Source organism: Lucilia sericata, unplaced genomic scaffold (assembly GCF_015586225.1).
Source record: "Lucilia sericata isolate MDLA Ls3-8-SP2 unplaced genomic scaffold, ASM1558622v1 Contig001307F_arrow, whole genome shotgun sequence".
Classification (NCBI taxonomy): Eukaryota; Metazoa; Arthropoda; class Insecta; order Diptera; family Calliphoridae; genus Lucilia; species Lucilia sericata.
Window position 1 is genome coordinate 37,501 of NW_023995254.1, and position 25,215 is coordinate 62,715.

General features: G+C 34.3%; 2 protein-coding genes across 2 annotated transcripts in view; both read right to left on the reverse strand.

Moving 5' to 3' along the window:
• Window positions 1-22,439, reverse strand: part of LOC119610903 (putative uncharacterized protein DDB_G0285119) — a 23,064-nt gene extending 625 nt beyond the window's left edge. The window contains exons 1-5 of the mRNA XM_037966318.1: window positions 18,841-22,439; window positions 17,048-17,143; window positions 782-953; window positions 269-713; window positions 1-195 (exon numbers count right to left, since the gene is read on the reverse strand). The exon at window positions 1-195 is cut by the window's left edge and continues 625 nt beyond it. Coding sequence (XP_037822246.1) covers window positions 1-195; window positions 269-713; window positions 782-953; window positions 17,048-17,143; window positions 18,841-20,015 — 2,083 coding nt within the window. The 5' untranslated portion in view covers window positions 20,016-22,439. The remainder of the gene's footprint in view (window positions 196-268; window positions 714-781; window positions 954-17,047; window positions 17,144-18,840) is intronic.
• A 144-nt stretch (window positions 22,440-22,583) lies between these two features.
• LOC119610904 (peptidoglycan-recognition protein SA) lies at window positions 22,584-23,494 on the reverse strand. Its single transcript, XM_037966319.1, has 3 exons — window positions 23,170-23,494; window positions 22,920-23,038; window positions 22,584-22,853 (listed from the first exon to the last, which is right to left on the reverse strand). Exons 1-3 carry the CDS (start codon window positions 23,445-23,447, stop codon window positions 22,666-22,668), a joined length of 585 nt encoding a protein of 194 aa, XP_037822247.1. The 5' UTR covers window positions 23,448-23,494; the 3' UTR covers window positions 22,584-22,665.
• Between the last annotated feature and the right edge of the window lie 1,721 nt (window positions 23,495-25,215).

Below are 25,215 nucleotides of genomic sequence, written 5' to 3' on the forward strand. Positions count from 1 at the left end.
GATGTTGATGATGGTGGTGATGTTGCTGATGATTCGATATTTGTATGCCCAATTCCATAGGATCGATTTCGGTAACATAATAGGGAGCCGAAGAGGAATGATTGCTATGGCAGTGTGAGGATATAGAAGAATGAGAAGAATGTCTTAGACCGCTTTCATTGACTACAACATCTTTGTGTATGGGATTGAGATAATCTAAAAATAATAATATTGATAAACTTTTAAGATATTTCTGGAAAACTGTATTCTTTTTAACAATAATACTAACCATTATCCAGTAGTACATCTTGATAAGTGCCAATTATGGTTTGATTCACAGATTGCACTTCCACCTCTCTATGTATACCATTTAAAATTTGTCCCGCCGTTTTTCTTAATTCCTCATCCGTTAAGAGATCATTGTAGGGCAATTCATGCATAACATGTCCCCCAGCTGAATCCATATCATGTAGAGAATTTTGATTTTGTATAGATGCATCATTGTTGTTATTATGAGTTGGAGTTTGTTGCAACATTTCCTGTTGTATAGCGGCAGCAGCCACAGCAGCTTCATCATATAAACATTGATCCTGTTGGCAGCCCACATGCTTATGTTGTCCACCTCCGCCACCGTTTTGCAGTAAACGTTCCTGTTGCTGTTTCTGATGATGCTGTTGCAAGCGTTCACGATTCATTGATTCCATTTTAAAGAATAAATCTAAACGTTGTTTTTTCTGTAAAAGGGACAGATTTTAAAGGTTATTTTGGTGTTTGTTTTATAGAGTTATTTAGTGTAACTTACATGCTCCCAGGCTAAAACATTTTCCGCCGAATCTCCACTTGATATTGTCCACAGATGACCCGCACCTTGTGGCGCTTTATGACCCTTGCGAAAATGTGGATTAATGGAAAGATTATGTCTTACAGAGTTCTTCCAGCGATCATCGTTTGATTTGTAATAGGGAAAGCGATCACTGCAATGTAAGAAGAAGACAGGAGGATCATAAATTACGATTAAATAATGGAATAAAATTAAGGAAAGATAATAAGCTGGGAGTGGTTAAGAACAAAGATATTCCGATGCTAGACATAACTATATCTTTAGAGGATGTTTTAAAAAATTTTCAGAATTGGATAGTATCAGAAGATCAGTCCTTTTCAAACCAACGTTATATGATTCAAAATACTCTGGCGATCTCCAAATTCGAAGATTCGGAAAAATTCTCAAACTGTTGAGGACATTACTATGGAACCGTTTAGGACAGAATACTTTTCAATGTTGAATTCACAAGTTCCCTGGTTGAATCGTTTGAGGATAGCTGTCATTTATTAAAGCGGAGATTTGCCTAGGTGAAACCTGGGTAACTGGGCTAGTAAACTTGATGAATATAAGAAAATCATTCGAAAGTCCGCACAAGACTCCTGGAAACTTCTCTATGAACATATAAATATGAACTACTTTCTATCAAAATATATAGTCTATGAAATGCGTAGGAGATTGGATAAGACCAATGTTCGGGTCATTATTTCAGTGTCGAAATAGAGAGAAATATAGACGCCCACGTAGAAGCATTCATAAGTGCAGTGGTATAATTGTTAGAGGAAGAATGTCCTCTACAAAGTAAGATATATTCTGGGTAAGAGAGGATATCCGAAATCTTGGTAAGAATTTTCACTCTTTAAATGGACACGACGTAGAAAGACTGGAATAAGTATCGGTGAAGAATATAGAAAAAATTTTCATAGTTCAAATGAGACCCAGTGGAAACATTTCTGTAAAAGGTAGATATTGTACATCACATATAAAACTCAAATGTCCAATGTTCGGAACATCACTAAGGGATCGTTTATTAAAAGACACCTTACAGTGTCGAAATAGAGAGGAATATATACGCCCCTATAGAAGCCCTGGTTTAATAGTTCGAGGATAGCCGGAAAGCGTAGAAAGTCTGGGCAACAGAAGATATCCGGAATCTTGCGACGACTTCTCGCAGACTCTTTCAAATAACAAAATGGTCAATGACTGAAGATCGGAGCTGATAATAAAGTTCTTAATACCTAAAGAAATCGCATTTACTGAAGTTGTCCACTATATAAGTGTGTCCTTCCCTAACACTTGCGGTATGCATCGACATCAAAGGCGCATTAAATAACGTAGACACTAATACTTTTATTCCAGTTTCATGTTGACAGAATGTCTGTCTCTTTGACGGGTTTGTCAACCGGAATTGGTGTAATGAGAACTTGGATAATATCATAATACAATAATACCCTGGATAATATGAAGTAATATTTGACAACGAACTTGCAAAATGGTTTGAGTTCTGTTCTGCATATAATGCTAAAGTTGCAAAAGTTGTAAATTGTCCTTTAGAAATCCCATTTATATAAATCACCCCAAAAAAGTCATAAAAGTATCCTTTACGTAAAGCCCGATATGTATGTACATACTAATATGTACAATGTCCTTATTTTCCATTGGCTATTGTATTTAATTACTCATATATCATACAAACATACCTTACCACAAAATTCAAATTTATATACGTCTAAATGTATTGTATACTTCCTTGGTAAATATAGCGTTTTCCAAAACATAGCGCACACACACACACAGAGCCCATTAAAACTTTTTGACCAGTAGCAATTAAAACTTTTTCCATACAATTTTATATACTGCTACACGTTTCACATAAATTTCAACGAAAAACTTTTTCTTTCGACTTAAGTTTTTTTATTATTATATTTGCTTAACACACGCCAAGTCCTTTTTGCCACCCAATTTTCCCCTGCTGCCACAAATTACAGGCACACCAGGTTTAAATGGAAAAAGAAAATTTAATATATATACAAAACTAAAACGGAAAGGACATCGCGTGTAATGCGCACGCTCTCCAAAACAAAACAAAAAATTGGAAATAATAGTAATATTTTTTGTACATAAAGTTGAAAATTACTGTACACTCGGTATTTGATATACAAACATATATAGACAAATTTACGATTTCAAACATCGACATACAAGCATGTATCTCAAAAACAACCCTCATATTTCTTCTTATATTTATACCTATTAAAAGCACGCAAAACTTTATGGGGGGTTTTTCCACCACCACCACCACCATTACTTGTAATATAGCCACTGTTTAAAAATCTATAGTTGGATTGGAGGGGGACAGTCAGTATGTCATTGGCTTGTAAATCACCTTTTATATAGCATGAATTAAGACCAACCCCTTCCTCTTGCCTTGCGGCACTATCTAAAAACTGATTTTCTCATTTATATATTTGATTCTTTTTTTTTACTTTTTTTTGGCAATAAACATGAAGTAGCACGCGACCATTTACCAAAAAAAAAAAGAATATTTTTTTTTTTTCAAAATCCGTTTTAGGGTAGGGATTGTAAAGTAGCTGGAGGGGTCATAAAGTATGAGTTTACAATTATAAAAGCCCCCATTTTGTTGCTTAAATAATGACAGAAAATTTAATGGAAATTTTGAAAGGAGTTTTGGAGTTTATAAACTTTTAAATCGATGTAGAATTGGTCAAAAGTTTTTAAATAATAAAATTAATCCAAAAGGATCGATGACAAAATTCATTTAGATATCAATGGGTAATGGAGGACCAACTGAGTGTCATAGGACTCATAGAACCCTTAATTATGTAAGTTGGAACAAAGAGCGAATCTAGTTATGTTTTCATATTACGTTGCAATTGAAAGCAAACATGAATTATGGGATTCTTTCCCTGATCACTGAGAACAATTAGCAAAAAGAGACAGTAAAAAGATAAAGACTGGCAGAGAGACACCCAAAGAATTCAACCTGGTTTCTGAAAATATAATTTTATAAATCCTGACTATAGTGTTCAATCGAAGAAATGGCTGATTATCCTAATAAAACTTAGTTAGCTACGAGGGTTACATCCTGAAATAATCCCCAGTTCATCGAGAAACCTATTTCCTAGTCATTTCAGCCTGAGACCTTATATTCTGGAACTTTGACAGATGATTAGCAAACAACAGAGAGAGAGAGAGAGAGTAAAAAAGATAAACCGTTAGGCCCAAGTAATTCAACCTGGTACCTGAAAATAAATGAATTTAGATCCCGAAAGAAGAATGTTATAAATCTTGACTATAGTCTTCAATCGAAGAATCTGCTAATTATCCTATTAAAACTTAGGTAACTGCGAGGATTACATCTAGAAATAACCCCCAGTTCGAGGAACTTCTTTTCTAGTCATTTCAGTCTGAGACCTTGTATTCTAGGACTATGACAGATGATGTGCTCAACAGTCTCTAGTATCTCAATCTTCGAATAAACTGTAAAATTCCGGTGTGGTTTGTGCTATTACACCATTATAATCGTACAATGATTTGGTACTACGGGTGGCCAGTTGCCCGCAGGAGTTTGTCCTGGTTGAAGTTATTTCGTGATCCACGTGGCTGTGGTTTAAGCCCAAATTCGTGGGAAGAGGCTGAAAACTATTGACCGTGGAAAAGAGGAGCTACCAGTACCTCTAGTCTGCCGGGACTATAAACTGGTAATAATTAAATGTATCCTCGGCATTTCCTTGGAATGATTTGACATGTGGTTGTACCAGAGAACCACATAATTTGGTACTACGGGTGGCCAGTTGCCCGCAGGAGTTTGTCCTGGCTGGACAGTTGTTTGAGGTTGCTTCGGAATCCACGTAGTGGCTGTGGTTTAAATTCAAAATTCGTGGGAAGAGAATGTCGGTTAAAGGACTGATGCACGGTGAAATCTATAATTCGAATTATGTTCGGTGCTGTTCGAAGAAGACAATAGATATTCCATAGAGGAGTGACTGTGGGACTGACTGTTAGAAATGACTTGGTGTTAAGTGTATATGATATCGGATGAATGTAGGGGATCTTGCCCGCCCGTATACCTATAGTGAGTGTGTCGGATGAATGAGAAGTGTGCTGGGTTGAATGGTGGAGGACGACAGGTATATTATATACAAGTGATACCATTGAATCTGTTCATACCGGATTTAGCACAGTGTGTTCTCTGTGAGTAAGAACAAAGTCCTCGGCTTATTTGATGGATTCGTGTTTCAGATTACAGATAAGTCCCATCTGCGTGGTTGTAAACGCAACAGTACAGCAATGGTCAGAGATTAGATAGCTCGAGTACTTGAGCATAGTGGGTGAAAAGCATAACCGTGACATAGGCCACACGGCAGTTGCTCACGTAAAGCACTTCGACATTTTTGGCCGATCAATTTATTATGTTGCATCAGTGGAGAAACACTGGCTATCACTACATATATTAAAAATGAGGGTTCTTCCTCTAAACCCTTAAACATTCAAGCGATCTCTGCATCCATTAACAATCGAATTTTAACTAGTAAAACTTTTAATTTATATTCAGGAAAAAGAAACAAGTAAATTTGAGGAGTGACTAAAATAATGACAAAGTTTGGATGATTTCACCAAGGCGCATGCAAAAGATCTCTTTTTGGGAATCTAAAGGCAAGATGTTAATAAGAAATCATAAATACACATTCACTTCATTGCGAAATATCATTTGATTGTCAAAACTGTGGAAGTTTTGACTCATTTTAGTATGGAAAATACCAACTAACAATACTCCGATCAAACTTGATTCATTCCTCAACTTTAGTTACAATCGACAATAATCGATCCTCAGTTCTTCTGTCTAAAACACAGTTATATTTCGGAGATTGTCCAGTTTAGTTCATAAACTTACAGGTTGTAATACGATATATTGAAACCACTAAACAGTGGGAACCATAACCATCAGATTAAGCGTATTTTAACAGTCGGTTTATATTTATTACCCTCTATGTGCCTTCCTTCATTCATAAAGTTTTAACGCCAAATATTAAAGTTTTCTTCATTTAACATTTGCGTGTATTTAATTATTCATTATACAGAATTACGTATGAATATGAATATATGTAAATAGAAGTATATAAAGGATTTTAGTATATTTTTCATAAAATTAATTAAATCTAGAAAACAAAGACAATAACTTTAAATAGTTGTTGCTTTTTCAAAGACAATTAATTAAAAGTTTTAAAATATGTTTAAATATATTTTGTTTTTAAATATTTTATATTTTAAACTAAATGAGAATTCATCCTTTATATTCTCATAAGTTGCCAAAACTAACTGTAGAAAAAAAGCTATTTTCTTACAAGGATATATTCCTATTTATTTTCACTAAAATCCAACAGTTACTTTAAAGTATCTACAATTCTACTTTTTCAAAATTGTATCTCAAAAGTTTCTAATTGCATGCCAAAACTATTATGGCTATTTTTCCTTGTCATGAAGGTCGTTTTCAACATTTTCCCAAATCCTTTTAACTATAGTATGTGTTTTGTATTCCTACGTTATAATTGGCTTTAGCAGGCAACCATTAAAAAAAGTTTAATTTCCAAAAAGAAAAAAATGAAACTATTACAACTTTTCCATCAACTTGGAGGCTATTCACCAGCAAAACTATATACACACTTACAAAATTTTGATGAAAATAGAAAAAAAATGAAAATTAACCCAAAAAGGAGCACTGAAAATAGTTTGCAACATTTGGAAACAACTTCCTACCATTTTTAATGTGATTTTGAGTCAGATTTTGGCAGAAACTTTGAACATTCGTGGAATATTCTATAAAACTCTCTGGACATCCATCACATCCAGAACCACTCAAACTCTGAACATCGCTTTGGAAATTCTGGACATAAGTCAGGTTTTATTTAAAAACTCTGGACATTCTCAGATTTCTCCGACAGATAGTCTATAGAAATTCTGGATATTTGTTAGATGTTCTATGGAAACACGAAACACTTTCAATAGAAACTCTTAACATCCGATAATTTTTCTATAGGACATCGATCGAATTATTGATTTTATATACATTATACATCCTCTAGATTTTCTATTGCATTCAAGACTTCTATTGGGTTTTCTATAGAAACTCTGAACTTCCCTCAGAACTTCTATTAAAACTTTTATATCGGTCAGATTTTCTATTGTATTTAAGACTTCCATCAGATTTCCATGGAAACTCTTGATATGTACCTGTCAAGTTTTTACATTTGTCAGCTTTTCTATGGCAGCTCTCGATATCTATCAGGTCTTCTATTGAAGCTCGGGTCTTCTGTTAGATCTTCTATAGGTTTTCATAGAATATCTTCCAGAATTTATATGGAAGTTCTTTAGATAAACTTGGGACATTCGTCTGAACCTCTTGATATATAATCACTCTGAACATCCTGAAGATAGATCATCCCTCCGATTTTCTTTAGAAGTTTTCCACCGTTTTCTCTATTTTCTATTGAATTTGCGATATTAGTCAGATATGGATACTTTCGATATCTGTCACGTTTCAAATTGAAATAGAAAATCTTTGGTTAACAAATTTCTGGACTTCAGGTCTTCTACAGAAACTCAGGATATCCGGCAGAAACTCTTGCCTTATAGAGACTTTGGATTATCGTCTACTTTTCTATGGAAACTCTCGTTTTCTATTACAGCTCTAGATATGTATCTGCCAAGATTTCTATAGATTTGGAGGCATCTATCAGACCTCTAATTACAGTACTTGATATTCATAATGTGTACTATGGAGACTCAGGAGATTCGTCTGATGTTCTATAAAAATGCTCTACGTACTATATATTCTTCAGATAATCTTGACATCAGGCAGATTTTCGAAAGAATCTTTCGTTAACCGTAAGGGTACACATGATGCACATGAAAACTCTTGATATTTATGATTTTTTTTACAGAAACTTACGATATCTGTCCGTTTTTCTATTGAATTCGGAACATCTGTTAGCTTTTTTATGACAGCTCTCGATATCCGTCAGAATTTTTGTAGAATTTCTGAATATCCGTAAGATTTTCTCTTGTAACTCTCCAAATTATTCAGACTTTCTATTGAATTCTTGATATCAGTCTAATTTTCTATTGAAATTTTCAATATTCAGTCAGTTTATAATTGGAAACTAAGGACATCCGTAAAAAACTCTTAGGGTAAGGAAACTTTTCATATTTGTAAAATTTTCTATTGAACGTCTCGATATCCGTCAGGATTTTGATAGCAGTCAGGTTTTCTATAGAAAATCGGATCTTTTTTCAATTATCTATAGGAAATCTTGCGAATTCTTGTAGAATTCGGGAAATCTCTTAGGTCTTCTATAAAACTCTGGATATTCGTCAGATTTTCAGTGAAAATCCGATGTTTCCATTATATTAAATTGGTACCATTCTTCAGATTTTCACTAGTAAACTACAATATATGTATGTAGGTCACCGATTTTATAAAACCTCTGAATATCTGTCAAATTTTCTATTGGAATATTCGATTTTCTAAAAAAACATCAGATTTCTTATGGAAATATCCACTAGATTTCCTATAAACACATTGGAAACACGTTAGGTTTTCTGCGGAAACCCCGGATGTCCATCAGACTTTATATAGAAACTCTTATCATTTAATACATATATTAGGAAATCTTTAAATCGTGATTAAGTGTACTAGACTTAATGATCGCCTTAAAGGCGCCTTTTATTTACTTTAGGGGTTAAAAATTCTCAACACGTTTTGAAATATAAAACATATTACAACATCAAAATGATGACTGCGCTTCATGGCTAAACGAAAAAAAACTAAATAATAGAAAAAATTATGACGACCAAATCTTATTTTATATATACAGCAACGATTACCAAAAAAAAGTATTATAATTTATGAACTCTCTTTTATATAAATTTATTTAGTACCAAAGTAAAAAAAATATATAAACTATGTAACGACTACTTGGAATCACAAGTATCAAATGTTTCTATTTAGTTATTGGTGTACTTGCTGCATTCCCACAACTACACTACAACAAGAATTCCTCCGCCTGCATGATGGTACATCTACAATATATAGAATTTTTTTTTTTTTCATTTTTTGTATAATGGACTGACTGACTGGTTGGTGGGTACCATGTTACCAAATGGTACGACCAAAAGAAAATAATAGTCAGTGTAGTAGTTTAGCTGAATAAAATGTATGAACGAATGACTGAATGGTTTGCTAGAACAGATTCATATTGAACCGAACTGGGCTATAGAAAGTGGTGGAGAATAGAACAGACAGTTGGTTGTAAGCCAATCAGACGGACAGACAGAGTGAAAGGAATGCTATCTACTTATAACAGAACGTATTTTGCAGAAATAAAATAACTATCTAATGGAGATTGCAAAAACTATCCTAAGGGTAATTTATATATGGCCATTAAACTGTGAGATCCCTACACTTCCTTATCAGCAAGATTCTCTTTACAAATATGTATTGCTTATCCCCAAGACTTTCTTTGCTAAAAGTTTGCTATAGAAATTTCTTATAGCAAACTTTCTTTGGAAACCATAACTATTCTTTAGATTTTCTATAGTAGAGCTAAAACGCGTCCATTAAAGTCGTTGCTAACTTGCTTATATACTATTGCTTGGACCAACTGCTTTTAAGACAAGTGATAACAAACAAAACCCATTTGCCGATAAATTCATATTTCCATAAATATTCATTTGATTTCATACAATCAAAATATATTCCAGTTTTACCCTTCAACAGCAGTTCTATTTCACAGGTGTTTTAACGAAATTTATAGCAAAACTATTGCCTGAATTGTATAAAAAAAATCCTCCCCCTAAACTCCATCCTTGGCGCATAAACATTTCATAGTTCTTTGCATTTAACCATTTATTTGATTCCATTGAACACAGGAAATGAAAGGAAACATTTATAGTTGTCAATTCGATTTGGGTTCTTTTTCGTTGTATTTTATTGTCATTAGTTGACGGAGAATTATATAGACAAATTATTGATTTTATAATAGTATTTACGAACATTTTATATTTTGATACATAAATAATAATTTTCATTTGGGTTATGTCCATATGTGTATGACGTTGCTGCCCCTGGTGGAAACTAAGTTTAGTACCAAAGCTTTCAATCTGAACTAGAACTGAACTAGAACTGAACTAGAACTGAACTAGAACTGAACTAGAACTGAACTAGAACTGAACTAGAACTGAACTAGAACTGAACTAGAACTGAACTAGAACTGAACTAGAACTGAACTAGAACTGAACTAGAACTGAACTAGAACTGAACTAGAACTGAACTAGAACTGAACTAGAACTGAACTAGAACTGAACTAGAACTGAACTAGAACTGAACTAGAACTGAACTAGAACTGAACTAGAACTGAACTAGAACTGAACTAGAACTGAACTAGAACTGAACTAGAACTGAACTGAACTAGAACTGAACTAGAACTGAACTAGAACTGAACTAGAACTGAACTAGAACTGAACTAGAACTGAACTAGAACTGAACTAGAACTGAACTAGAACTGAACTAGAACTGAACTAGAACTGAACTAGAACTGAACTAGAACTGAACTAGAACTGAACTAGAACTGAACTAGAACTGAACTAGAACTGAACTAGAACTGAACTAGAACTGAACTAGAACTGAACTAGAACTGAACTAGAACTGAACTAGAACTGAACTAGAACTGAACTAGAACTGAACTAGAACTGAACTAGAACTGAACTAGAACTGAACTAGAACTGAACTAGAACTGAACTAGAACTGAACTAGAACTGAAACTAGAACTGAACTAGAACTGAACTAGAACTGAACTAGAACTGAACTAGAACTGAACTAGAACTGAACTAGAACTGAACTAGAACTGAACTAGAACTGAACTAGAACTGAACTAGAACTGAACTAGAACTGAACTAGAACTTGAAACTAGAACTGAACTAGAACTGAACTAGAACTGAACTAGAACTGAACTAGAACTGAACTAGAACTGAACTAGAACTGAACTAGAACTGAACTAGAACTGAACTAGAACTGAACTAGAACTGAACTAGAACTGAACTAGAACTGAACTAGAACTGAACTAGAACTGAACTAGAACTGAACTAGAACTGAACTAGAACTGAACTAGAACTGAACTAGAACTGAACTAGAACTGAACTAGAACTGAACTAGAACTGAACTAGAACTGAACTAGAACTGAACTAGAACTGAACTAGAACTGAACTAGAACTGAACTAGAACTGAACTAGAACTGAACTAGAACTGAACTAGAACTGAACTAGAACTGAACTAGAACTGAACTAGAACTGAACTAGAACTGAACTAGAACTGAACTAGAACTGAACTAGAACTGAACTAGAACTGAACTAGAACTGAACTAGAATTGAACTAAAACTGAGCTAGAACTGAACTCGAGAGTTTAATTACAAGGTGAAAAGCTTTCATAGAAAATCTTACAGAATCAGACAGATGTCCAGAGTTTCCATTGACTTATACAACCGTCAGTAGATTCTAACCTACATGGTCAGACAAAGTGCTTGAGAATAAACCCCTGGAAAAGACAAATCCCAAAAATATTTTCCGTTTTTTCTCCAAATTCTTAATCATAAACAGTTAACTTACATTCAGCGAGTTCAATATGAAGAGAAAATAGAAGAAGGGGGTTAATTTTTTTTCCAAACCGAATTACAAACAAAAATTCATATTTGTTTTAAGACCTCACAAAAGTAAATTTATACTCGTACATGCATGATTGGTTGGGTTGGGTTTCGGCAGTTTAATGGGGAAAAAAGTGGAAAAATAAAGTTCATAAAATGTCTACTTAATGCGTTTTTCTACTAGAAGTGATTTTTAGGTGGGTGGTTTTTACTTATTTTTCGACTATAGAAGTCGATGGTTCGAGAAAAAGCAGGTGAAATTGATGGATGGTATGGGTGGGTAGGTGGCGGTGGTGAGTCTCCTGCTAAGGAATGACAGGTAATTGTAAATGTATGTAAATTTTATTCAAATACAATTTATACACGCAATCTTTATTAAAAACATTCCACTTTAAGTGGTTTTGTTTTGTTTCGTTTTAAATTTTTTTTCTTCTTTGAAAAGTGTATTGGTTAAAGAAATGGGTTTTAATCATTTTCCATTTGTATGGGAACCTTGAAAATGTCAATACAATTGAGTCTTTAAGAATTGTTTTGAAAGGGGGAGATTGAAGTTGTTAATTAATTTCATTTTTCATATTAAAGTTGGATGTATTAAGATGGGATTAAGTATTATAATGCTGAAGTCCAATTTGAGATTTAAGAGTTTTTAAAGGAAACAGAGTTCCTATAGAATATCTGATAAGAGGCTTTCTTTAAAGATCTGCTGATTCAGGTCTAGTGTTTGATAGAAAATATTAGAAGAGTCTAGAGTTTCTATAGACCTGACAATTGTCCAGAGTTTAGCTACAAAATATGATGAATATCCAGAGTTTTGATAGAAAGTCTGACTAAAGTCAAGATTTTTCATAGAAAATCGGAAGAATGTCAGTAATTTCAAGAGTTTCAATAGCAAATCTGACAAATGTTAAGAGTTTCGATCGAAAATATGAAGAATGTTCAGAATTTCGATAGAAAATCTGACGAATTTTAAGAGTCTAACAAATATCCTGAGTTGCGTAAAAGAAGTCTGACTGAAGTCAAGATTTTGGGTAGAAAATATTAGGGACTTAACGATTTCCAATAGAAAATATGAAGAACGAAAGAGTTACGATTGAAAATCTGAAAAATCTTAAGAGTTTCGATAGAAAAACTGATGAATGTTCAGAGATTGAGTTTCTGTAGAAAATCTCAAGAATATCCAGAGTTGCGCAAAAGATGTCTGACAGAAGTCAAGATTTTCGGTAGAAAATTTTAAGGATGTGAAGGTTTTCCACAGAAAATATGATAGACCCAAGAGTATCGACAGAAAATCTGAACAATGAGTATAGATTTCCTATAGATAATCTGAGGAATACCAAGAGTATTGTTAGTAAATCTGACCAACATTAGGAATATTAATAGAATATTTGACTGATGTCAAGAGAGTTCCGATAGTTCAAAGTTTCGCATTAAATCTGATGAATATTAGGGGTTTGATAAAAAATATGTATAATTCAGGGAGTTGCGATGAAAAATTTAACGAACATCCAGAGTTTCGATGGAAAATCTGACGGAAATCAAGAGTTTTGATATAAAATCTGAAGGCTGTCAAGAGTTCCGCTAGAAAATCTGACAAATATTAGGGGTTGTGAAGGAAAATCAAATGAATTTTCAGAGTTTCGTTGGAAAATCTGACGGAAATCAAGAGTTGTTATAGAAAATCTTTCAAATGTCAGATGTTTCGAAAGGAAATCTGACAAGAGGTAATATTGATTAATGTTAAGATTTTTTGTGGAAAATCTGACCAGATTTTCGATAGAAAATATAATGAATATCCAGAGTTTCAACAGATACCAAGCTAAGAAAACTTAGAGGCACCTTAATAAATATTCTCCATAAAGTAGTTCTCATGTATATCGTAGTCGTATTTCGTATTTATATTTTCTCTATAATGATGGTAATAAAAGCAATTAATATTTTTTTCATGTTTTTCCACTATTTCCAGCGCCCGACAAAACGTTTAACGATGATTTACATTAAAGACAACAAATTACAAAAAGGAGTGAGTATATGAAACCTATAATTTTAAGGGTAGTTATTTAGTTACTAACATAAGAATGTGTTTATGTGACGCAACGACTTGTCAGTCGTATAGCCAGTGCGTCTGTCTATGAACAGGTAGTTGTTGCTGACGTATGTACATATAATTTGTAATTGTAATGAAATTCTTTAAGTTTTTTAACTAAGAAAAACTACAAACCCGCCACGTGACGTTTAAATTTTACTTATTTCCTAGCTTCCTCTCCTTTGGCCCTCAACACGCTTGAATTGTTTTGTGTCCTTTTTTTCGGTGTGTTGGAGGATCAGGTGTCACATGTTTCATAGATATTGGTTTTATTGATAGATAAAGGTGGGCTGTAGTTGGTTGTAGGACCATGTGTTGTAGTTTAAAAAAAAATTAAACGGATATTAAAAATATTTCATTGTTTTCTGTTAAATTTCCTCATTGACCGTTCATTGCCTTGTCCTTTCCGGTTAATTTTATGCATTTTAAATTATAATCGTTTAGGTTGCTTACCCATTCATTGATGGGGTGCCAAACATGCTTCAATGCTTTTGAAAATTTTTATAATCGTTTAGTGCGAATTGCAAAGCAGTTAGAGAGGTAGGAGGATCGGTGACTATCATCACTTTTTTATTGTGATAATAGAGGTTATAATTGAGGGTTTAAGTTTAAAGAGCAGTTTTTTTGAAGGCAATAATGAAGTAATTATGATATGTATGGGAATAAAGGGGAAAATTTTGTGGAATTTTGAAAATAATTTGTAAAAAACATGACGATTGTTAAGAGTTTCATGGAATATCTGACGGATGTGAAGAGCTGCAATAAAGATCTGTTGGCATATCAAGATCATCTATACAGAAGTTTAGAAAGAATGAAGAATAGAACAACTATTCACCAATAAAGTTCGTTAAAACAACCTATAGGATCAATGGTTCAATTCTTAATTTACACCTCGATGATATTGATATGTAAGGCTATCGATTTTGTTCCTTATACCAGCAATCAGCTTGTGGGAAGGAAGATAAAGAGAGTAGTGTTGTTGAACATTTTATTTAAATCCTCTTACATGGAAAATGGCAGGAAATACGTCTGAATAATGAATTTCGCCTGAAATGTGTTGTGCGTTCCATTAGCCAATCGACTACAAATGGGTGTGAATAATATATGGGAACTAGTTCCATATTTTCAGAGGAATATATTCCATAAAAATGTGAATTAACATCCATGTTGCGACGGTACTTCAGTGAACCATTAGAGTTGGATACTCAACTGTCAGAGATAACCACCATTGCCTTCTCCCCTACCCTGTCGATTAGTTTCAAAATAGGTATCGAAGCTCCGGCACATCTATGAGAGTTGTATTCCCCTTACTGTCGTTTATAAGGGATGTAAGTAGTAGGGAGTTGGAAGCTTTGAAAATAAGTAATAGGGTGCGTTGGAAAGAAATGGAGCCTTACCCCTGAATGAAACTCCACGTTGCTACCGTACTTCAGTGAACCATTCGAGTTGGATACTCAACTATCAATTATAAGTTCATTGCCTTCCCCCTTACGCGGTTGACTAGTTTTAAAATAAGCATCGATGCTCCGGCATATCTATGAGAGTTGTATTCTACTTTCTGTCGTTTTGTAAGGGATGTACGTAGTGAGTTGTAAGATTGACATAGAAGGTTTCTGAAAATAAGTAACAGGGGCTGGTGGAAAGAACGGAATCTCGAATTCGTTTGATGAGGTCCCATCTATAAGAAGTCATGGGAAAGCTCGAAATAAATCTAGAGAAATTGTTACCGACACTAAAGGCTAATCGCCTAAGTGCAGCACACTTTATCAAATATCTTGGCAGTATGGCAGCATCGAAGAGCGCTGCTGCCATACTACTGATGTTATACTATCTCTGGTTCAGAAGAGTTATCTTTGTTTCCCGCAGAGCAAGAAAACGAAAGCTAAACTAGAGGCCATCAAGTTGTTCTCTAAATAACATAATAAAAGAGAAAGATTTACTAATGGATGAGTTAGAGCGCTCGTTCAAGAAGACTTCTTTAACGGCACTCATTCTAAAGATTATATTTGTCATAAAACCTTGATACCTTTTCGATTGTTATCACCTCCATGAACAGTAATCTAGAGTTTTCTTCGAAGGGAACTATTAGCATTAGTAGGCCCAGTTATAGTTTCCACAATTCTTTAGAAAAGATGCTGCAAGTCTTGAATGGTATTATTCAGGAGAGCTGAGCTTACCCCGCAATTATCTCGTGGAGATATTCAAAACCCTCACATTCTGCCCGATATTAAAAAACTACATATCTTTTGATGCAACGAACAACGCAATCATATTTCTATCATGCCAACTACTTGAGTCTTTAAATGTTTAATCTGAGATGGATTTGATATAGTTATAAGGGTGTTGATGGGTTGTAAACTACTCTTCAGTCAGTCCAAAGTTATGATAAAAACCTTTGGATTTCAAGTCGCCATCTATTACCAAACATTATTTAAATTTTTAACTCGGAGACGGAAGTATACTTTTCAAAATTATTGCACTGCGGTACGTTGAATTCGAATCCTCACGATTTCTTCATCACATCACATCTGGTTTTCGAGATATCGTGTCCTATAGCATAGTCCCGTTTATGGTTATATTTGAGGCATTATAACTGCGCAAATACAATTTTATTTATAAGTCTTGTTAGGTCAACTGAGAGTCGCACTAGCTTCGAGTAGGGAAGTACTCGGAACATTGAATTAATTCCAGGACCATGATTAAATTGAATATTACCTATTTCATTTTAAATTTAATCAAAATATTGAACAAATTCGGATTTCTTAAAGGATTCTGTTGAAACTCAAACTGTATTAACCGGGATCTTGAGAAACTATTTCATTTGAAATGAATTGTATAAATAGTTTCGCTTAACTATCTGTAATGTCTGAACTATCTGTAATAAATACTTGTAAAATTATCTAAAGGGTTTTCTAAACAGAAAATGTATAGGATTTTGATTTCAAACAAATTTCAAAACTACTTTAAATATTAAAATTTCTTCGAATTTAAAACTCTTACTCTTCTTATGGAAATTCCCCATCAACATTAAAATTTCTTAATATATTTGACATTCAATTTATTAGCAACTTGTTGAAAATGTTTTGCAAAACAAATAAAGTTTTAAGAACAAAATTCCTTAAAACCTTGCAAAAGAGCAACCGACAGCAGCAACAATTTTCTAAGTTAAAACAAAAACCCAAATCAAAAGTCATAAATTATTGCAACATTTTACTCAAACCATATAGAAAAGAAATAATTACACATATGTAAGGAAGAAAGTAAACAAATATTTGTTTTAACTTAACAACCGTTGCAATAACAAAAATATTTAAACAAATCCTTAAACACAAAAACATATTGGAAAATTATGTAAATGTTCATTAAATCTTTAAATTAAGAAGATTTATAATTTAACTTTTTCAAATCTTATTTTAATTAAACAAAATGGCGTTAATTTATGTACTTACGATATCCATTGATAAATGCCGGACACTGTTAATTCACCCTTATCCTCAAGGGCGTATTCTATGAGCTCCGTATAGGTAAATGGTGGTTTCTTAGGCCTTTTATTGGGGATTTTTGTTTACGATTTCGTAGTTGATGATTTGTGGTTTGTTGTTGTTGTATATAGAATGTTGGGGGATGTTTTTAAAAAGAGGTTGAGGTGGTGGTTTTAGTTGATGTTCAATATTTCAAGGGTGCAGGAGTAAATATGGATAAAAAGGAGACAGAAAATTTTTATGAATTTTTAAATTTTTATTAGATGTTTGTGATATAAGAATCCTTACAACTAGTCTACACTTTGGACCAGACTATAGTCTAAACTCTGGGTTAGACTATAGCCTCTAAACAGGATGACACAATCTATACTCCCTGCCATTCTGGATCACGCTCTGGACACGACTATAGTCTATACTCTGAGCCAGATTATAGTCTATACTCTGGGCCAGTCTATAGTCTATACTCTGGGCCAGTATATAGTCTATACTCTGGGCCAGTATATAGTCTATACTCTGGGCCAGTATATAGTCTATACTCTGTGCCAGTCTATAGTCTATACTCTGGGCCAGTCTATAGTCTATACTCTGGGCCAGTCTATAGTCTATACTCTGGGCCAGACTATAGTCTATACTCTGGACCAGACTACAGTCTACACTCTGACTACAGTCTATACTCTGACAGTCTATATACTCTGGACTAGACTATTATTTATACTCTGGACCACACTATAGTCCATACTCTGGAACAGACTATATTCCATACTATGGACCAGAGTGCAACCTATAATTCGTACCATTCTGGACCTAACTACAATCTATATTTTCTACTAGACTATAGTCTATATTGTATACCAGACTATATCTTTAAACTGGATTACGCTATAATCTATACTCTGGACCAGACCTTAGTCTATACTCTGGACAGATTATAGTCTATTTTCTGGACCAGACCTTAGACTATACTCTGGACAGATTATAGTCTATTTTCTGGACCAGACTGTAGTCCATACTCAGGGTCAAACTATAGTCTATACTCAGGACCATACTATAGTTTATACTCAGGACCATACTATAGTCTATACTCTGGACTAGACTGTCTGTATTCTGTATCAGACTTTAGTCTATACTCTGGGCCAGACTATAGTCTATACTCTGGGCCAGACTATAGTCTATACTCTGGGCCAGACTATAGTCTATACTCTGGGCCAGACTATATGCTGGGCCAATATATACTCTGGGCCAGACTATAGTCTATACTCTGGGCCAGACTATAGTCTATACTCTGGGCCAGACTATAGTCTATACTCTGGGCCAGACTATAGTCTATACTCTGGGCCAGACTATAGTCTATACTCTGGGCCAGACTATAGTCTATACTCTGGGCCAGACTATAGTCTATACTCTGGGCCAGACTATAGTCTATACTCTGGGCCAGACTATAGTCTATACTTCGGGGCCTGACTATAGTCTATACTCTGGGCCAGACTATAGTCTATACTCTGGGCCAGACTATAGTCTATACTCTGGGCCAGACTATAGTCTATACTCTGGGCCAGACTATAGTCTATACTCTGGGTCAGACTATAGTATATACTCTGGGCCAGACTATAGTCTATACTCTGGGCCAGACTATAGTCTATACTCAGGACCATACTATAGTCTATACTCTGGTCCAGGCTATTATTTTCTATACACTGCTCTAGATTTGTTTTTCGTAAAATTTATTTCGAAATCTTGATGTGATTCCTTTTAATACTTACGCTCTGTGTGAGGTCTCCTCGATGACAACATTTTCCGCTACAACCATATCATTACCATCCAATTCCGATGTTACTTCCATTACCAATTCCTCAAATTTTTTACCCGTTTTATTCGAATTCTTAGGGGATTTGGAGCCGCCATCACTAAACGAGGAACCATTAACCGTAGAATTTGAATTATGCGTCAATTTACCCATAGAAACCGAAGTCATAACTGTTGAAGTCGCATAGGTAGTGGAGGTATTATTTAGATTACTAAAACCCGGATTTCCCGTGGATTTAAAATTTTTACCACTATTATTTAGTTGAGACACATCTGGATTAAGATGAGGAAACTCATCGAATTTAAAATTCAACAACCACGAAAGATTTTTATCCTCAAAATCACAATCTTGTTCAAGATTATCGGGTGTAAAGCAGGTGTTTGACGAGGAAGGGGAGGAATGGGCTGCAGTAGTTGTTGTTGTTAAATGTTTAGGGTTTTGTGGAACTAAAGATTTAGGAGGAACAAAACAATGTGCTGTTGGGTGATGCAAGTCCTCAACTGTATTGGTGTTTAAGGAGGTAACCTCGCTTTGATTCTTGAGGTTTACCGTGGGATTTAATTGTGATATTTCTGTTTGTAGACTAGAGTTATAACGATGATCTAATTCTAATAAATCGGAAGCTTGCCATTGTTCCCCGTTATCATCATAGTCCACATTGGCATTAACACACACCGTCGAAGGTGTACTAAAGTTGGCCGTTTCGGCTAAAACACTGTCACTTAAACTATTCACGGATACTGGCACTATTAAATTGGCATCGTAGGCAAAGAGATCATTGATAAAAGAACTATTTGCTGTAATATTAAAGGTTCCCGTATTGTTATCCTGATTTTCATTATTAGTATGATGTGTTGGCTGCTCCTGCTGGGGTTTATAGGTTTCTTGGTTGAAGGTGCTAAGAGTCTGATTATAATTTCCTGGCTCCTCCTGGGGGTCTATATGTCTTTTTTTCCAATTATTATTGCTGTGGGAGTTTGTGCTTTCAAATTCCGTGTTTGTATGGGAAGTAACATTTTGCTCCAGTTCCTGCTCGGAGTATTTGCGTTTAAGGAAATTTGTATATTCATTTTGGCCTTGAGACACGGGGGAGTTAATTGCGCCGTTATTAACGGGCATGTTTAGAATCATTTTATTAAATTTTTAAAATTTTTCTTAAAAAATAATTTTTAAAGTTTTCAATTTTTTTTTAACAATTTAATTATTTTTTTCACTTTTCCACACTATTTTAGTATTTAACAATTTGGGTAACGTTTATCCGTTTAGTTTTTCCCCAGGATGTGTTTTCATTACCGTCGTTTTATTTCAACTAAATTTTATTTTCATTTGTCTACAGGAAAACCCAAAATGTATTTCCTTTACAATTTATAAATTTCAATAAGAATTTTTTGCGCAATTATTTTTGTTCTCTTTAGTTCCTTCTCTTCGAAGGCACATGCTCACTCATCATCAATGAGAACTCCGTAGGAGCAATAAAGACAGCACTACTTTGCAACTGTCATTTGAACCTGTTCATGCTTGGTCGCGTTTACTTTTTATAATTTTCCTTCTAAAAGGCTAATAAACCATATGGTTTTGTCCACTATAGTTTCATTTACAGGGTGTTGCTGAACCAATGAACCTTGTAATTTATGTTAAATTAACTAAAGTCCCTCTTTTCACTCTCTATTTTGTTTAGCTCAAGTGTCCTTTTTTCGTGTAACAAATCCTTTTACTAGCTAAACAGGTGTTGTTTTCCTTTTTAACTAGGATTCATTTGTCAATAGTTTTTGGGTTAAAATTGTTGGTTGTCATTGACTACTTAACTCTCACTCTCTCTTTTAATCTTTCTGCCTCTCTGTAGCTGATTTTACTCGGGGATTCCCTATTTTATCACAACTTGTTCGTGATGAATAAGTTCTTTTTTAAACGCTTGATTTGTTTTTAAATTATTTATTAATGTTATTAAAAATTATTAGTTTTTAATTAATTAATATCTTTGTTTTATAGAAAATCCCCCAGAATCCCCTAATAATTTAATATTTCACTGGAAATGTCATACGGAATTTGTTTAATCTTTGCATGCAGTGAATAAACCGATGACACATTTATTTCTATCCCAATCATAATAAATTCTTTGAGGAATTTAATGTGTAGTTTCAACATTAAACAGAACTGATCACAAACCTGCACTTTAGAATACCTAGAGTGAGAGAATGGTCTATTATATATAAAAAAGCGAGAGAAGTTTCTATATAGGGCAGCTTGGGCTTAAGCTAGGTTTGGCTTAAACAAGAGATGACAGCCTGAACTTAAGCGAGAGATTACTTTTTATAGCTTAAGCTCATAAAGTCAAATTTAGCATAATATTAAGCAACACTTAATGAAGTCTACTCTTGCCTATGCCAAAGCTTAAACAGATAGAGCTTCAGTGTGAGAGGAGAATAGTCCAGAAGGAGCTTAAGCGAAAGAAAGATTTATATATAGAGCAGATGCAGCTTAAGCGAGATAAGACTCTATAGAGCAGCTGGAGCTTAAGCGAGAGAAGGCTCCGTATATTGAGCATCTGGAGCTTAAGCGAGAGAAGTCTCTATATATAGAGCATCTGGAGCTTACACGAGAGAAGGCTCTATATATAGTGCACTGGAGCTTAAATAGAGCAGCAGGAGCTTATGCTTAAGCGACATAAGGCTCTATATATATAACAGCAGCAGCTTAAGCGAGAAGAGGCCCTATATATATAGAGCAGCTGGAGCTTAAGCGAGAGAAGGCTCTATATATAGAGCAGCAGGAGCTTAAGCGATAGAAGGTTCTATATGTATGTCAGCTTAAGCAAGGGTTTACTTTATATGGGGCAGGTGGATCTTAAGCGAGAAAAGGCTCCGATGTAGTTCTCTTTATATATCAGCTTGAGCTTCAGCCCAAGCGAGAGATTACTCCTTATAAAAGCTTTAGCGAGAGATGACTCCATGTGGACAGTCAGTAGCTTAAATGAGAGTAGTTTCTAAATGCTACTTGAGTTTAGAAGAGAGAAGGCTCTATATATAGGGTAGCTGGATCTTAATCGAGAGAAGGCTCTATATCTAGGACAGCTGCAGCTTAAGTAAGAGAGGGTTCTTTATATAGAGCAGATGGAGCATAAGCGAGAAAAGGTTCTATATATAGCGTTGCTGAATGAGGGAGTAAAAGCTCTATTTAGGACAGCTTGAGCTTAAGCGAGAATGGACTTTATATAGGGTAGCTTAAATTTAAGCGAGAGTGCATTCTATGTAGAGTAGTTTGTGTTTACCCTACAAGGATCTACATAGAAAAGATTTAGCTTAAGAAGGAGATGAATCTATGTAGAGCCACTTGAAAATAAGCGAGTGGATTTTATATCTTAGGAAAAAGCTCTATATGGAGCAGCTTGAGCTTAAACGAGAATGAACTTCAGCAGCTTTGGCTTAAGGGAGAGATAACTTGATAACTAGACCATATTAAACTTAAGCGAAAGTAGACTCTTTATAGAGCAGTTTGGGCGATTGATAACCCCCTAAACTTAAGCGAGAGAATACTCTATACAGAGAAGATGTTGCTTTAAAAAGAGATAAATCTCTGTAGAGTAAGTGGATTCTATATAGAGCAGCTTAGGAGCAGATTACCCTCAACGCTAAAAAAGCTCCAAAAACTTGTTAGTAATCTAGTGAGCTTAAGCAAGAGATGGCACAGATTATCATACTATTTTTTTAAATTCTAATAATATTTTATTTAAACTTAAATTATCTTAAATTGACTGAGTAATAAAACTTAGTAAACGATTAAATTATTCAGCATGAGGAGACCAATGATCCCAATCTTGAATTTCATTGTATAAAATCAAACCGGGACTTTTGGTGGAAGAAACCTGTGAAGCAGCAAACAATTCATAATTTGGATCCAATTCACCATTCTTAACGCCACACTCCAAAAGTTTTTTGGCAGCATTCAAAGCCATTTCGGTGGGTAATTTGGCTGAAAAAAGTAAGAACAAAAATAGTTAAAAAAAACTAAATTATGCTCAAAGTTTAAACTACATACCACTATAATTGCCTATAAAAGCTATGCCCGTGCCATTGGTATTATAACCATAGGTATGAGCACCCGCCACACGCCAACCTGTACCCTCATATACCACACCATCATTGCCAATTAGGAAACTGTGTAATTAAAAATTTAAATTAAAAACAATTCCTAGTTATTAAACAACTGATAAGCATCACACACTGATAAGCTCTGGGGGAATTTTCAAAAAAGATTTCTTATCATGTCTAAAGTACTAGGAACTTACTTGTAACCAATATCATTATATTCCAAATCATTGATATGATAATATTGCATATTTTGCAAAATATCCGAACATTTTAAAAATGTTCTACACTCCGGTGTAACAGTATGATGTATGATCACATATTTAATGGGTATAGGACGGTAATCTATAATTTTACTTAATTGACCACCCCATTGACGTTTTAGTTTAATGCGTGGACAATCGTCGTTGTTCTTTTTAGCAAGTCCAATATAAATTATGGAAGTTATAGTTAAAAACGTAAGAATTATTTTAGACATTTTTGCAACACGATCACTTGCTTACAATAACTTCTTATTTAAAACTGAACTCGTTTTCAAATGAATTTTAGATTTTATAGTTAGTGGCTGGTTTAGGGAGCATCTTTAAATTTATTTACTCTAAGAGTAGAAAAAGAGAGAAAGTATACATACGATTCTCTTTAAATAAGAATTGGTTATTTATTTAGATGTGAATTTATTTTGTTTTTATTTGTGTTATACTCGTTTCGATCAGTGATGAACTTAAAGTACTTTTAAAAGTGTTAAAATTAGTACGTTTTGTATATTTTGGTACTTTTATAAATGTAAAAAAAATTGCAATAGTTTAATATTTTTTCAACTTAAATCAGTTTAAGCAACAGAAAAAGTCTCCATATATTGGGAAGATTAAGCTTACACGAAAGATCACTTTCTATAGATCAGTTTGAGCTTAAGCGAGAGAGCAGTCTCTATATATTGAGAACATTGAGACTAAGCTAGAAATGGCTCTTTATGGAGCATATATCGCTTAAGTAGAAAACTTATGTGAGAAATTCTCTATATATAGCAGCTTAAGCTTATTTGAGAGCAACCACTAACCTTAAGCATGAGAGTTTTCTATAAAGAGTAGCTAGAGCATAAGCGAAAGATTTCTCTGAGATAGGCTCTATATAGAGGAGTTTGAGCTTATTTAAGAGAAGCCACTATATACATCAGCATGACCTTAAGCATGAGAGTTTTCTATAAGAACAGTTGGAGCATAAGCTGTTCTATATATAGAGCAGATGGAGCCTAAGTTGGATAATTTTTTTAGGAATAGCTGCTGGAACTTAAGCGAGTATCAGCTTAAGCGAGAGAAAGACGCAACAGAAAGAAGTCTCTATATATTGAGAAGATTAAGCTTACAGGAAAGATCACTTTCTATAGATCAGTTTGAGCTTAAGCGAGAGAGCAGTCTCCATATATAGAGAATATTGAGATGACTCTTTATAGAGCATATGTCTCTCTATATATAGAGAGCTTAAAAAAGGCTCTATATAGAGAAGCTTGAGCTTATTTAAGAGCAGCCACTAACCTTAAGCATGAGAGTTTTCTATAAAGAGCAGCTAGAGCATAAGCGAGAGACTTCTCTGAGGAAGGCTCTATATAGAGGAGCTTGATCTAATTTGAGAGAAGCCACTATATAAATCAGCATGACCATAAACATGAGAGATTTCTCTATATATAGAGCAGTGGGACCCTAAGTTGTATAATTTTTTTAGGAATAGCTGCTGGAACTTATGCGAGAGATGTCTCTATGGAGTATGAGTGTAGGCTCCGGAGCTTAAATAAGAGAAGCAGCTTGACCTAAAGCTAAAGAGTTCATTATATTGTGCAGCTAAAGCTTAAACGAGAGATGTGCCGCTATATAAATATAGCTGAAGCGAGAGCAGTATATAGATCTGCTGTCACTAAAGCGAAAGTTGGATTTTAGGTGAGAAATTTCTCTGCAAAAGCTGGAGCTTAATCAAGATACGTTTCTATATATAGAGCAGCCAGTGTTTAAGCGCAAAAAAGAACAGTCTCAACATACAGTCTCAATATACAGCCTAAACGAGAGATGCCTCTTTTTAGAGCAGCTGGAGCTTAAGCGTGAGAGCTGTGTATAAACACTAACTGCAGTTTTAACCACAAAATCATTAGGTACTTTTAAATTAGTTCCACACTGTCAGCGAAACATTCTAATCTGGCTTATACACATACAGACTGAATCATACCTTTTTAAATTCTACTTAAAAATCAACTACCG

What these genes read in the sequence shown, in the direction of transcription:
- LOC119610904 (XM_037966319.1), bottom strand. Translation starts at nt 23,447, where the DNA reads ATGTCTAAAATAATTCTTACGTTTTTAACTATAACTTCCATAATTTAT. An exon ending in TATAATGATATTGGTTACAA is followed by an intron (nt 23,039 to 23,169) that starts GTAAGTTCCTAG and finishes TTAATTACACAG; the next exon opens with TTTCCTAATTGGCAATGATG. An exon ending in TTTTATAGGCAATTATAGTG is followed by an intron (nt 22,854 to 22,919) that starts GTATGTAGTTTA and finishes TACTTTTTTCAG; the next exon opens with CCAAATTACCCACCGAAATG.